This window comes from Branchiostoma floridae, chromosome 15 (genome assembly GCF_000003815.2).
Source record: "Branchiostoma floridae strain S238N-H82 chromosome 15, Bfl_VNyyK, whole genome shotgun sequence".
NCBI lineage: Eukaryota > Metazoa > Chordata > Leptocardii > Amphioxiformes > Branchiostomatidae > Branchiostoma > Branchiostoma floridae.
Genome location: NC_049993.1, coordinates 2,794,774 through 2,809,868, shown reverse-complemented (window position 1 = coordinate 2,809,868; position 15,095 = coordinate 2,794,774). Strand labels below are relative to the sequence as shown.

Genomic DNA, 15,095 nt, shown 5'->3' with positions numbered 1-15,095 from the left:
ATTCATCTTTAATGAAATTACATACATTTCTGTTATTAAGACAATGTGATTTTACAATGCAAAATTAAGGAGTTGCGTTACAATTTCATACAGTAACCATATTTCCTACAAGGTAAAGTATTACGCTGTTAAGAAGTCTGAAAAAAATTTGACAAATTGTCCTATTGTAAATGAAATTATATTTACAGAACACTCCTCTTACCTGAAAAATACATTGCATTAAGATAGAGAAAGCATATCATTTGTCTTGAACGAATTTTTCCTAATACCTTATTGAAACGAATTGCTTTCGTAAGAATACCAGTATATAAAATTATGTATTAACAGACTAAACGCATAATTCATACATCTCTCATTTCAAACATGTATTGTACTATTCCTTCTAGGGTAATATGACATCCATAATTATTCAAACAAAAAGCTGAAACTACATCATGTTCTGGCTGTACCTCTCCCTAAGCAAAACATTTATAAGAACGGCCGTTTTGCCACTATGCCTTAGGCAATCGTCCCTGCTATGTAAACAAATGAGAACGCATATGCAAACGAGCCCTTACACAATGCTCAAAGACACTTATTGAAAACAGTTTCTAATGTCAATTATGAATTATGATTCATGATATCATCATGATTGTAATGCATCTGTACGGACAATTTAGACCTATCTCTTACATGTTCCACCTTAACAGGGACACAATAGATCCTAAAAAGTCTGCTCCAACTGTGGGACATCTTTTATTTATTTAGTGAAGTGGGACACAAATTGCGACTCACAGTTACGGCTGGTATTAGTGAAATCGGCTTTGGGATCAAGATTTGTTTCAATGGCCACACAGGATAGGTCATTAGCTCCAGGGTCCACATGCCACCGATGAAATTATGAATATCACAGGGCATGGCTCCGATTAGAAGGTCTGCGGGGAAAATTTCCAGATAAATATGTTTAACTTTCTATTAGCCAAAGAGTAACGGTAGAGAGAATAATAACTTCACTAGGAAACTCTGGCGTTCAAAGGTTTAACCCTATTCAGGGGGAGGGGGGTTAACGTGGCTTTTGAGGCCTAGGAAAACTTTTATGTCGCACAACGTCAGAACAGCTTACGCTACAGCCACCAAATTTAGTGAGTCTTCCTTGAAATAAGTTGGCAACATTTTCACAAAGTTTTACAAAAATTTCATTTTTTCATGTTTTCATCGCAGTCATGACCGGCATTTTGACATAATTACTCATTTTGGTTTTAACAATGTATTTTTTGTTTATTATTATTTATATTGCTGGTATTTTCTTATATGAAAACAATTTTTTGTTATCTAGAATATCATTCAAAATTAAACATGCCTCGTACTGTGAATTGCAGTCCGCCTACACGCTTAACCAAGCATATGTCATAAATTACTCATAACCATAACAGGAAAAGGCTATGAATACGTTTTCCAAATGCAGATCAGTTTTATATATTGTATACAAGATACATTGCAACTGTTTAAGTAGCGAAAAAAGTAGATTTGTCTACCAAATTCAAAGCTTATAATCATTAAAGCGATTTCGTTTGTCTCTAGTTTAAATGTCGACAAGCTAAAATTCTAAAAAGGATGAGAATACTTAAAAACTATTTAGTCATAAAAGGATACTGCATAATGTCTTTTTTTCATTATGTGTGCAATTTTTCTGCATAACTATATCTTATTCAGTTCAATAAAAAGTTAAAACCTTCGACAAAGACTGGACAAACCTAAAATCATGAATTATGTAGCAGCTGTGATCAATCTATGCACATAAGTATCTAAACAACAGTAAAGATTAATACAGTCTAAAACTTAGGAATGTATATTGAAGATTTGACGGGAGATTAGGGGTAGTAGGTAAAGAAACATCAGAAAAGAACAATACATTTACTCCCATAACTACGGTATGCTGGAGTGAAATACCATACCATATCCGTGGTATGAAGTAAAATATGATTAAGTAGTTGGCTTATTGATTCTTTCAATAATGCTATTCAAACACTGAAGACATTCCTCAGCTGTGGGCCGCATCTTGGCTTCTCCTTCCCAACATCTCTGGATCAAAGACATCCAGTCAGACTGTGGTTGAGGAAGATCTTCTGTCAGGGCTGGTCGGAGATTCCTTGTAACAACTGCCGTACGGAATTCGCTGCCGTTCATATGCTGTCCATGGTCCGCCTGTCTGCCGTACCACAGCTCCCACAGGACGAAGGCGAAGCTGTAGATGTCCACTTTTCTAGTATACATGAGGATATATTGAAAAGAAATCAGCATGGACATCTAGGCCGTTTTTCCATTCTGGAAACGCCATATTTCTCACTATCTGTCTCACGTTCCGTTCCTCCCTCTTTCTATCTCTACCTGCACCAATATATTACATGTTAATGCCTTGTACTACTCTGATACATTGATTCGTAGCGTTCCAGTATTTCAAGTCACACTAAAGCACACTAAACGTTTTTTTCGAGATCTCCTAAACTATTAAGACTTGACAGATATTTGCATTTGGTCTTAATCCTCCTTTGTTAGCAAATTCTTATTATGTACACAGACATTGTTATCATCATTTATTACATAGCAATTCTTACAACTGCCTTAATTTTTAGAGATGTTCCTTTCAAACTGCACGTCAATTTTATTTGCGGTGAAAGCATTTACTTATGTAAACATCCAATTTGATATCATACAATATGATACAATAGATATAAAACCTACCTGTCGTAGGTAGGCAACCTCTGTAGGACTTCCGGTGCCATGTACAGTTCGGTCCCAGCCCGAGTCCCTTGTATCTTTCTCTCGAATTTGGCGATGCCCACGTCACCAAGCTTCAGTATTGTCCGGCCTGTGTCGTCTTCTTTGACCTGGTTGCAAACACAACTGTTTAAACATTTCACTGGAAAATAATTTCAAACTAACAGCATATGAAGTAGCAAGACATGGAATAGATACTCGAAGCCCTATTCAATTGTTACTAAACGTTCATGGTGAATATGTTTATTTTGAAAGGCTTCAATATAATCGCGTCATTGTTTTAGTGAGTACTTTTAAAGTCATCTTCTAGTGAACTTAAAAACTTAAGATAAGGACTTCCGTAACAAATGTCGTCTGTGATTTACATTGCCAGCATTACATGTTTTCGTATACTTGATAAATATCATCACATGACTAATTATATCCGGACTATTATTTATGTTGTAAGAAATGTTCTGGGCCACTCAGAAGTTTCAAAGATTGAATAAACTTTCTTACAAAAATGTTGTCCAGCTTTAGGTCCCTGTGAACGATGTCGTTTCCATGGAGATAGCACAAAGCATTCGCAGTCTGTCTCGCCATGTCGGCAGCAAATAGCAGGGCCTGTAAAACGAAGTGAGCGAAGCGAACGAAGTGGTTTTATTCGGTGGTTATAGCAAAGGACAAGGCGTTATGACACCATATACACCTCGGGGCGGGTCATTAACCCTTATGTATCATATAGCAAGGAGCCGGGGGCCAATCAGAAGGCCCTGTTCCATGTTGGTTATGACGCCGTAACACATAGATTCCGGCCTGCCCAGTGTGTATCGCTCCTTCTTGCTGGTCAGAATTTGAATCGGCAACATATGGTATCGATTCAAATTGTGACCAATGAGAGGGAGCGATAAAGGACCAATCAGAATGAGCGATACATAAAAAAGGCACAGAGCAAGGAGGAAAGATCAGACCCCGGAGGGAGGAATACAGTACAGTAGAATTTTGAAAAAAGGCTTGACATGCCAAGACGACAATGTTTCGAATATTTTCTGTGGCAATTTTGGATTCAAATAATACCTCATAAAACTTCATAACGCTCACTTGGTGGTTTCATCCGGTGTTTAAAGCAAAGGACACCATATACACCTCGGGGCGGGCCATTAACCCTTGATTATACAAACGAATAACAGTCAGGCCACGCCTCAAACAGTATGATACCAACAACCTACGTCAATGTACTTGGAAAGATAACAATTGTTTAGATAAAGGAGTATTAGTCAAACAATACTAATCGATCCCTCCCCAAACACCAGGTCATTCGTCAGGAACTGCTAACCAATTCGCCAAAGTCTGTACCATTTCAGAAGGGAGGGGTTCTCTTGTAACGCTACAGTACCCGAACTACTAACTAGAAGTCCAAGTTTCTAAGTACATTCTAAACTTACAAATCCATTACAGTGATCACGGGTTATATGAGCTGAACCTGTTTTCAACGTAAAAGATATTATTTGAAATACAATTGGTACAAGAAAACAATAGACATATTTGTAAATTTATGAATGAAAAATTGCTTAATTTTTACCTGGGGTCTTTCCTCCCGAGTGCAGTCAGCAGGGCCAGGTATCGGTCTCTGTAGGATTGCCTCTCTCAGTGTACACTTACACAGCTCAAACACCATTACCAGCTGCACTGGGTTGGTACGTCTGTCAATGGCGGTTCCGAAGAACTTGACGATGCAGTCAGCCTTCATTTCACTAAAAAAGTTAGGAGGTATACAGGGTAAGTCAACTCTGCAGAGCATGACGATGACAAACACTGGTTCTATTCAGTGGAAAATCTGGGCAAGTTCAACCTTCATTCCGTGTTGAAAATAACAACAAAGCTTTTGGGAGAATATGATCTGAGAGTTACTTGGTACTTACGAAAGAATCTCTTCTTCTCGGAGATAATCCATGATGGTGCCATCCAAAGGTATCTTCGGAACTTTGATGGCGACTTCTTCATTCTGTCTGTCCTCTGTCGTCATTGTGGCCTTGTAGACTCTGCTGAAAGATCCTTCTCCAATGACATCACTGATGAAGGAAAAGAGAAATAATGTTAAAGTAGACAAACGGTATTTTGTGAACATTCTGTACATTTGTCATCATCATCATCGGCGTCATCATTATCTTCGCTGATATTATCACATTATCATTATAATCATCATCGTCATCATCACCATCATTTATTTGCGTTATTTTTCATTTATGTATTCATTGATCATCAGACCAATAGCTTAGTATATTGATAGTATAGAAACAGCAAAAAATCTCTCATGTTAAAGTTACCTGAGTAATTCAATTCAGGAAGCATTTAAAATGGCCGTTATATCTACGCGTACATGTACCTGACTGTGTCTTTCCAGGAAATGCCAACTGGAACTCGAAGAGAATATGACCGCACTTCTTTGACTTCAAATAGACGCACGTCAGCTAGTCTACTGGTTAGCTGATCCTTGAGCAGAGGGATGTTGTTTGCTTCAATTTGCGCGATCTGACTCTGCAGGAACGTCTTGATCTGGGGGATGATCTTGACAAGCTCATCAAGGTCCAGTGCCGGCTGAAAGCATTCTCTAATAATGTTGTAGTAATGTTTCTTGTGTAGTATCTCCGTTAAAACTCCGCTGAGCTTCCCCCGCACGTACTCTCTACGCTGCTCGAGAACACTCGTCGCTGTGCCTTTGGTTCCTGTGTACTCTTTCATTTCACGCCTGCTCCCGACAACATCCTTCCCGATTGCGATGGGGAATAAAACCGCATTTAGAATGACTGCAATTGCGGCTGGGAGCGACTGAAACATTACTGCGGGGAGGTAGAAAAGATTATCGATAGTGGGTACTTCATGAGCAGGTTGCGTGCTACTGGTCCCAGTCATCTGCAATATACGGTCAAGTTCGTTCTGCATCAGACAGAATTGGTCTTTGAACTCTGAGATGATTTTACGTTCGAAGTGCTTCAGACCATCCGATTCCCTATCCCACTCTTTTACAATTTCAGTCATTTTCCCGACGACAAGATTCCGCACAACAGCTTCAAGGTTGTTAAAAGCTGTGATGTCTGGCAGCTGATCCTCCATCAGGGACCAGTTCCTCACCAAAGGCTCTCTCTCTGATTGAAGGAAGTCCCTAAGCTTCAAACCCAAATCTTTAATACCAATATCGACCTTGCCCCGAAGGTTTTGGACGATTTCTTGCCAGATTTCGCATCTTCGCAGGCCGTCTTGATATCGCCGAACAGTTTCACTTTGCCCAATTCTTTGTCCCGTGCCATCTGGGATGTTCAGACACTTTTCGAAGATTTCAGTCCTTTTCTGAAGAAACTGCACAAGCCATCTGTGTGAATCAAGGAGAGCCTTGGTTTGAGAACTGACAAATTGCAGATACATGACTACATTTGCAAATACAATTATAGTACCTGAGGAGTCAAGTATTGCCTATATTTATACTTGGTATGGTGAAATATATTGTATTCGTAATGTTTCTTCTTTCTCCTGTCAAATCTTCAAAACACGGTATCTTCGTTGTTCCTGAACAGAATGACTTCAGATTTGGCACAAGGGTACAGTGGCCCAATACCCCTTGACGTTTTTTTAATTTTTTTTTCATATCTGCCTTTGAAATGATTTTATTAAGTTTTTTTGGTCATCTTCAGACCAAAACTGTATATTTTGGCCCCCTGTACCCTGGTATTATAACCAAATGAGCTGAAATTTGGCACAGATGTGCCTTGATAATTCCCCCATATAAATTTAATATCACTTTTGGTGTACAGTATAACGAAATGCTTTTTTTTGCGATTAGTTGGTCATTTTTTTTACCAAAAAAGGACACTTTTGGCTCCTGTACCCTGATTTTAGAACCAGATGACCTGAAATGTAGTATAGGAGTGCCTTAGACATATGCGCACATGGATTCATTAACACTTGAGGCATACAGTACAACAAAATGCTTAATTTTGCGATTATTTGGCCATTTTATGACCAAAAACGTACGCTTTTGGTTCTTGCGCTCTGGTTTTAAAACCAAATGACCTAAATTTTGGTAAAAGGTTGAACTAGACAATTATTCAAATGACACATGTATATTTTTTGGCATAAACTACTTCAAAATGATATATTTGGGGATTTTTTTGTCATTTTCCAATAGCCAGAGGGGTCAATGACCTTAAGGTCGTTGACCCCCAGCTTCAGATTGCACCTACTGGCATGTATGTCTATTAAATCTAATTAGATAGGTAACCAAGCACTTAGCCTGAATCTATATCCTAAAGAGGGGGGGGGGGCAGCCAATCAGCAAGCCCGGTGTTATCTGGAAGAGTCCATTCTTACACGGAGGGGTTCATTTTTTTAAATTCATTATTGTACTGGTGAAGTCTTTCAGTGGGTGTATTTTTTTTGGAGTGGTCTATTTTGCACTTTTACAGAAGGTGTGCTGGAAGAGTCTATTCTCGCACGGAGGGGGGGTTAAAATTCATATTTTGGACTTCGGTGACTTCTAATTTGTCAAAGTCTTTCAGTAGGGTTATTTTTGGACTGGTCTTATTTGCAATTTTACATAGGTGTGCTGGAAGAGTCCATTCTTGCATGGAGGGGGGCTTTTTTAAAAATCCATTTTTTGGACTTCAGTGATTATGTCAAAGTCCTATTTTAGCGGATGTATTTTTGGACTGCTCTATTTTAGACCGTCTCCCGAGACGACATGAGCCGAAGAGCACTTTACATGGAACAGTCTATTTTTGCACACGGAAGGTTTTTTTTTTTTTCAAATTCAGTTTTGAACGGGTGATGATTCAAAATTCAATTTTTAGTGGAGGTGTTTTTAGACTGGTCTATTATACCTTTTCATGCACTGGGACCTTTTTTGCTAAATTCAAGTTTGGATTTGGTTTCTTATTCAAAAGGCCAAGGTTTAAGTGGGAGTATTTCTGGACTGGTCTAATGTGCAAATTCAAATAGGGTGCACTGGAGTCCATTCTTCAACGAGGGAATTTTGTAAGATTCATTTAGGGGTTAAGCTGTCATTAGTAAAAGTGATTTTTCAAATGGGTGATTTTGAAATAGTCTATTGTTGCATGGGGAGGGAGATGGCTGAAATATGCTGTATTTACTCTCAAGCAAATGTCAGCCTTTCTAGTAGTATATACCATTCCAACTATTGATTTTATTTAGAACGGTAACAGAATAACGGTTACTTACCCGGTGTGATCCTCTACTCTTGTTCTCAGACTTGATTGCACAGCTTTTTGCAAGCAAGCAAGAAGTTTGGTGCAGTCGTCACTGCCCTCCCCTCTTTTTAGGCACTGGAGAGCTTCTTTGGCTTTGGTACAGAGGACTTGGTTGTCCACATCAAGCCGTGGCCAGGTTTTCCGAAGATCTTCACATCTTCCTCTGTATTCCTCTGTGGAAGCCTGCTCACCTTCGCTTGGGGAATCTGAATCTTCCACTACGATGTCCCACTTGTTGATGGTAAAGATGGCTGCCTCATCCGGCATGTTAGAGAAGGACTCAATCAGGTTTTCGATATGGGTCTGAGAGAAAGGTTTTGGAATGACAGACAAAGTTAGAAGAAAAAAGCTCTTGTGCCAAGACCTAGTATCTTTATTCAATATTTTCGGAGATTTTATAAGCTTCTGTATCGTTATATACTGAATTCTGGAAAAATACTAGGCAAGACCCCTATAGTTGGGGTCAAGCGTCCAGGAATTGGTAATACGCAGTTACTGCCATTGTCCCAGCGATCTCGCCCCCTCCAGTGATCTCGCCAACCCCCATGTGGGCGAAATCTCGAGTGTTTTCACCCCTTCTAGAGCTCTCCCCCCTGTGATTTCGCCCCCATCCCTGTAATCGCTGGCGATAGCTGCCTCTAGGTATGACTTTCTTTGGGGTCCTTAGAGTCTTCGGTTGAATCTTTACGCATATCTTTCCACAGGCTACATCCCCTCTGCTGGAAGAATGCTTCATATTCAGAATGACCTCATTCTCGGCCGAGGAGAAAATATTTCAAGGGATAACTATTAGATGAAAACAAAATATATTAAGAAGTTGTTTTTTTAGTTGTTTTCCGGCGAGTTCTTTGTGGCTATTTATGCTTGTTTTGACATGTTTTCGGCGGTTTCGAGTTGTTTTCGGTAGATTTGAAGTTGTTTTCGGTAATTGGTGAAAGTTGTTTTCTGTAGTTTTCGGTTATTTGGTTATTTTCTGTAGTTTTCGGTTGTTTTCGGTATTTAGTGCGATTTTTCTCTGCGGTGCTAAAAACATTTCCAAAGCAATACCAAAACTAGAGTTCGACGAACACATCACTTCGCCAAATAATAATGCCTTTAGTTAAAATTTTAAGGTCTGATGCATGTATTTACAAAATAGTACCTACCCCAATACCAAATGACTGCATGAATATGTGTTCCTCACAAACCCACAAATGTTACCAAAAACATAACCTTCTTGGCGAAGGTGACAATGAAATTATGTACACCGTTGTGATACTTTCCAGCGAAACTTTCATAGCGCTTTGTTAAAATCATGTAGTCTCTACCAGACTCCGGCCTGGCCAAATAGTAAATGATGATAGGGGGCTTTGGCCACCGCAAAATTAAAACCACCGCGAACATTTTTCCAAGGCAATAAGAGACTACAGTGCATGGAACTTAAAACCACCACGAGAAGTCCTTTTTCCGCTACCGCGAAATTAAATCCCCGCGAAATTAAATGTATTAACAGTAGTGCATTCTAAGGTATCCTAAGAGGCAAAAATACTGCTACAGAGGTCTCAGTAGAAGACTATGACCACAGATGACCTGGTAACATCGCTGGTCAATCTGAATTGTATGCTTGTCAGAGGCGTTTCTCCCCAGTGTAAGGGTGTCTAGCTCACAAGGCTCATCTTGCTAAACATCTGAGAAACAGCTGTGTCCTTAGATATAGGTCAAAATGAGATATACAAAAAACACTGTTTATTTCTGTTAATCGGCCACTGATTACAATTAAATGCATCTTTCCATGTAAATTGTTATCTAAAAAAACTTTCAGCCAAAAACAATGCAAACAAGTCCTATCATGGAATTTAGCGGATTTTTGAACTTTCCTCATTACTTGTGTAAATTAGTTGTTGATTTGCATAATTATTATTACATTATGCAAGTCATAACTTAGGCTATCTACCACTCAAAAATCACGACCATGTTCTGAACACTTAACAGTTTGCTTCAGTACCCTAGGACGCCGCTAGGAGGCTAATTATCAAAGTTGGCCTTCGTTTTTTTTACCCCTACCCACCAAATCAAATATTATCAGGATCCATTCAAGGCTTTTCGAGTTATGCATTCCACAAACAAACGGACGCACATACTCGGCCCGCTACTGTCCTGACGAAAAATGATACGCCAACCATTTTTGACCTTGACTTTCCTTTCCGCAACCGCTACTCAAATACCAAATATCATGTAAATCCATATACAGCTTCTCGAGTTATACGCTGTTGGCATGGATTTATCAACTTTCCACATTAATGATGAAAATTAGCTGTTGATTTGCATAATTAGTATTACATTATGTAAGTCATCACTCATTCTATCTAAATACCAAAAATCATGATGATCCGTCAACACGTTCTCGAGTTATTCTCGTCTGAAATTTGACAGGAAGCCGGCGCCTGCAGTCCCCAACAAGCCGCTAGAGGGCCAACTCACAGCACTTACTCTCTATTTCGAGGGCTATTAACCACTTAAAAATCACGACCACAGCGTGTCCAGAACATGAGTTATTAAAAATTGGGGTTCTGCTGCAGTACCTTAGCAAGCCGCTAAATGGCCCTTCATCGAACCTGACCTTTATTTTTAGACCGGTTTATTTTTAGACCGGTATTTTCTAAAAAGTTATGAAACCACGAGCTTTTTCCGGGAAGGGGGGCGAAATCATTAAAGGGGGCGGGATTTGGTGGCGAAATGTTTAGCTCAATTGGGCTCCGGGGAGGTTGCGATAGCTAGTCATATCGCCCGGGGGAGTGCGAGATCACAGGTGGGCGAGATCGCTGTGTAACCCGTTATTCGGATGTTGGGAGACACAGTCTCTGACCGTAGACGGATCTGGCATTTGCGTGGTTGTATTTGGACTTGAGTTACAATCCAGAACTGTTCTTGGGAAGCAAGGGTATCTATGAGTTCGGATGATTGTGACGAGATTATTCTAGGATGCAGATATGTGTGAACCGGCAGGGACAGGAGGCCCTGGCTAGATTTCTGTAGAATGGTTAATCAATATGTTATTCTTCGATTTTTCAAGTGTGTCCATTCCCAGATCGGATAAAAGATTAGCAGCACTATGGTGAGTGTTGGGATTTTGTGGGTATTGAAAGAAATTGTTGGAGGAAAAAAAATATGACAGATGGTGGGACCGACAAACATCTCTGTAATTTTGTGAATACCTCCATTCCACAGTAGTAACCGTCCAACACGAACACTGCTGTCACAGCGCCGGTGCCGTAAGAGTCCCAAAGACCTTGATCCTGTCCGGCAACGACACCTGGAGTATCCACTAAGACGATGCCGCTCTAAAACATTAGGTAGTGAGTAAGATTCTTAAGGACTTGTCTTGTGTTTATTCAACTTGAAATTAGTGATCATTCAGGGTGTGTATTTGAGTTGATAAATATTATTAGTGAATTGCAGTCGAATCCTCGGGCCTAATGCGCATCTGAAAAAATAACATCGTCATGATGCGTGTCAATGATGCGTGTCAAATGATATCCAAAATTGTACCAAAAATTTACCTTTAGAAGGTTTGATGGCCATTGTATCTCTACTTTGTTGCAAATGTCACTGACATCTCGGTCCTTGCTGTGTCGGACATACTCAGCAAGAATCTTACTTGGCCTTTCATTATCTGTGAACAAGAAGATACAATTGTTTGATTATTCTTGAAATTCGGCTTAAGGTCAGAAAGTATTTTTCATCTTAATGAATCATTCTAGGCTTTCGCAATGTTAGTGTGTGTGTGTGAGTGTTTGCTTGTGTGTGTGTGTGTGTGTGTGTGTGTGTGTGTGTGTGTGTGTGCGTGTGTGTGTGTGTTTGTGTGTGTGTTTGTGTGTGTGTGTGTGCGTGTGTGTGTGTGTAAAAGTTGTAAAAGTTTTAATTTTAAACGTTTCGTCCCAAACATACCATAGTGTTGTTTCATTGGCAGATTTAAATGTCAGTAAGAAGTGGCGTAGGTTTTGGCTCCCTAACAGCACTAACGACAGATTGACTTTTGACAGAGTGATTTTTGGCATGCACGAAGCATTAGTAAGACAGAAAATGGATCTTTGCATGATTAACCCTATCTAGAGAGGGCTAGTTTAGCATTTTTTTGTAATTTCAAAAAGGCTTGGTGTACAATCACTAAATTCGGAGAGATTATGTAGTCGTAAAGTTTTATCTTTCCCGTAGTTTTACTAATGTTAAGACGTAATATGACGTCGTTATGATGTCATTGATGTTTTTTATTAAACCATCTAAATAAGGAATGAAGCAATCCTAAAGCCGCGCCCCCTGTTCGATTACGGTTCTCTTTCAAAAACCTCCGTCTAAAACAGCACTAAAAGGACAAAACTGGTCGCTGCCGCTATTTTAGTGGACAATACCGACTGACTTCGGTTAAAAAACTTATTTTACCATATTTGTGTTGCAATGGCGCCCGTTAGTTTACAGGCATTTTTGTAGTAAATCGCTAATTTCGGTTCTAACATTGCATTTTTCATGTTTATCTGCTATTTTCGTACATTAATAAGATATTATGTTCGCTAGAATATATTTTATACATAACTATCAATGATGGTAATATCATGACGTCATCGGAAATCCAAGATGGCAGACAATATGACAAGATCAAGAATAACTAGCTTATTATCCCTTAAGATGTGTACCTGCGGAACTTAACTGGTATACCTGAGATATGTATGACGTCATTTTATAACGTCATTTAGACGTGATTGATGTTGCTATTGGCAACACAAGTCGTAACAAACTTTATCGTTCTGTTATCTGCACTCGCTGTTACATTTCTGCAGCATACCTTAAAGTTTTCTGGGAATACCCTTTTTCATGGGTTTCAGCCAATACATTCAAGTTGATGATGTCATAATTACCCTATCATATATTACGTCTGAATAGCGTCAATTTCCTAAAATCGTTAGATATTGTGTCTTTATCAGTTTGAAAAAATAACTGGTGGCCATATATTAAGTCTTTTAATAGTTACAGGAGTTAGAAGGGTCGTTCTGAACAGGGTTAAATGAAAAATCTGTCTAACAGTCTGCCAGGATTTCTGTTGCTAGTGGTTGCCACATTGACGTCATATGTCCGCCATCTTTGATTTGCGATCTTTAGAAAATGCGTTTTTTACATATATCCCCAAAATCCACTGAAAAGGACCAAAATGTTTATATTAGTTTTTTTGTAAAAAATAAGGTATTCAAGAAGTTTGAGTGAAAATACATTCCTCTATGTTCCGCCATCTTATATTTTGACCAATGACGCCGTCAAATTAGTATGAATTATTGGTATTAGATTATGGATGCAACATAAGATTAAACAATGTAAAAATATGTCTAGTTCAGCAATACAACCTTGAAAACTTATTGTTTAAACCAAAATTATTAAATTTAGTTAACGATACCCGTCTCTAGATAGGGTTAATGATGTAATTCTATTACACTGGTTTTTTTATGCATCATGTTATGGTCTCGAACTTTGAGTATCAGCAAGCTTTCGTACTTGTCAGGACGTTTCAGTAACTTAAAGTAGAACATCATCACGCACAGATCACTTAAAGTAGAACATCACCACGCACAGATCACTTAAAGTAGAACATCACCACGCACAGATCACTTAAAATAGAACATCACCACGCACAGATCACTTAAAGTAGAACATAACCACGTACAGATCACTTAAAGTAGAACATCACCACGCACAGATCACTTAAAGTAGAACATCACCAAGCACAGATCACTTAAAGTAGAACATCACCACGCACAGATCACGTAAATATAAAAGCCAATTGTATGACATTGACAAAAGTTCTAAATCTATTTAGGTACTCGGTTGAGCTAAGACGGCCCAGGCACGCTCTATTCGTGTTCGAGCGCATGTCGCCTTGTCCAGCCGAATTCGAACCATGTTCGATTATGTTCTATTACGGCATTCGAATCGAACGCGCGTTCGAACATGTGGTTATTTGCGACTTTTCAATGTAAATACGCGCCGTAAGGACCTGTTATCCTTGGTGGGTGCTTGTTAGGATCAGGTGATACCTTTACGGCTTTAGTCCCAGCTCAAAATAAGAGTATTGATCTTTATTGTATTCAAGATTTACTTATTATCCCTTTCCTATCAAAATTGTCCGAGGGTATTTTGTGCAATCATTTAATGTTTTGACTATGGTGCATTTTCAACGAAAAATTGAAAAAAAAAATGGTCGTTTCTGATGTTTTCGGCCCAAAAAATCAATATAATCCTAATTTAAAACAAAATACCCTGGGATAAAAATTATAAGTTTAAGGTTGGCTTTCATCCTTTAGAATGTCATGATTGAAAGTCTGGAAAGTTTCCAGCTGGGACTAGACTCATGAAATAAACAACACTTTTTTTAACCAAAATGTTTATTTCTAACCCAAAATCCGGTATGTAGAAAAAAAAAATCCGGTAAGTAGAAAAACAAAATCACAAGTATTCAATGTGTTCCAAGTAGCACTAAAACTGTGTGAAGTTTCATCGTAGTGCTACCGAGCAATCAAAAGTTACGATCGATGTATAGAATACTACTTTATTCCAGGCCATGGGCCGTCTTAAGCCAACCGAGTATGAGGTTTCAAAACTCTTTTTTAGTACATAAAGTTATTGAATATCAGCAAATGGTACCACACATACCGATAGAAATTTCCTCTTTTGTCCCTGAATTGTGGTAGATCACAGCCTTTTTCTGTTTTCCAAACGTTATTTCACAATTGACGTCAGTGCAGTGGTGCCGGGCTTTGGGTAGCAGTTCTGTACCTAGCAACATGTTAATCGTAGTGCTCTTCCCAGAGTTGTGAGCGCCTGCAAAAGGTTGTCAACAGAAATACTTAGCGTTGTTTGGAGTGGCATCGTGAGTGTTGGTTAGGGTTCTTAGCCCAGATTCAAACCAATGACTGCGATGCCAGGCCCCGATGCCAGGCCCTTATAATATAATCAGTAAAACTGTCAAGGTACATACGTTTGAATGAATCAATGTAATAACCCCCCCCCCCCCATGCCACGTTTATGATGGAACTCTAAGAGATTATATAGCAGTTCTTGGCAATTTTAATTAAA

The 15,095-nt window shown here is 39.0% G+C and overlaps 1 protein-coding gene across 1 annotated transcript in view; it reads right to left on the bottom strand.

The window, feature by feature from the left end:
• Nucleotides 1-1,962: 1,962 nt before the first annotated feature.
• LOC118432167 overlaps nucleotides 1,963-15,095 on the bottom strand; it is a 14,554-nt gene continuing 1,421 nt past the window's right edge. The window contains exons 2-10 of the mRNA XM_035843696.1: nucleotides 11,591-11,649; nucleotides 11,192-11,317; nucleotides 7,969-8,300; nucleotides 5,123-6,106; nucleotides 4,659-4,808; nucleotides 4,319-4,490; nucleotides 3,256-3,360; nucleotides 2,722-2,867; nucleotides 1,963-2,242 (exon numbers count right to left, since the gene is read on the bottom strand). Coding sequence (XP_035699589.1) covers nucleotides 1,963-2,242; nucleotides 2,722-2,867; nucleotides 3,256-3,360; nucleotides 4,319-4,490; nucleotides 4,659-4,808; nucleotides 5,123-6,106; nucleotides 7,969-8,300; nucleotides 11,192-11,317; nucleotides 11,591-11,649 — 2,354 coding nt within the window. The remainder of the gene's footprint in view (nucleotides 2,243-2,721; nucleotides 2,868-3,255; nucleotides 3,361-4,318; nucleotides 4,491-4,658; nucleotides 4,809-5,122; nucleotides 6,107-7,968; nucleotides 8,301-11,191; nucleotides 11,318-11,590; nucleotides 11,650-15,095) is intronic.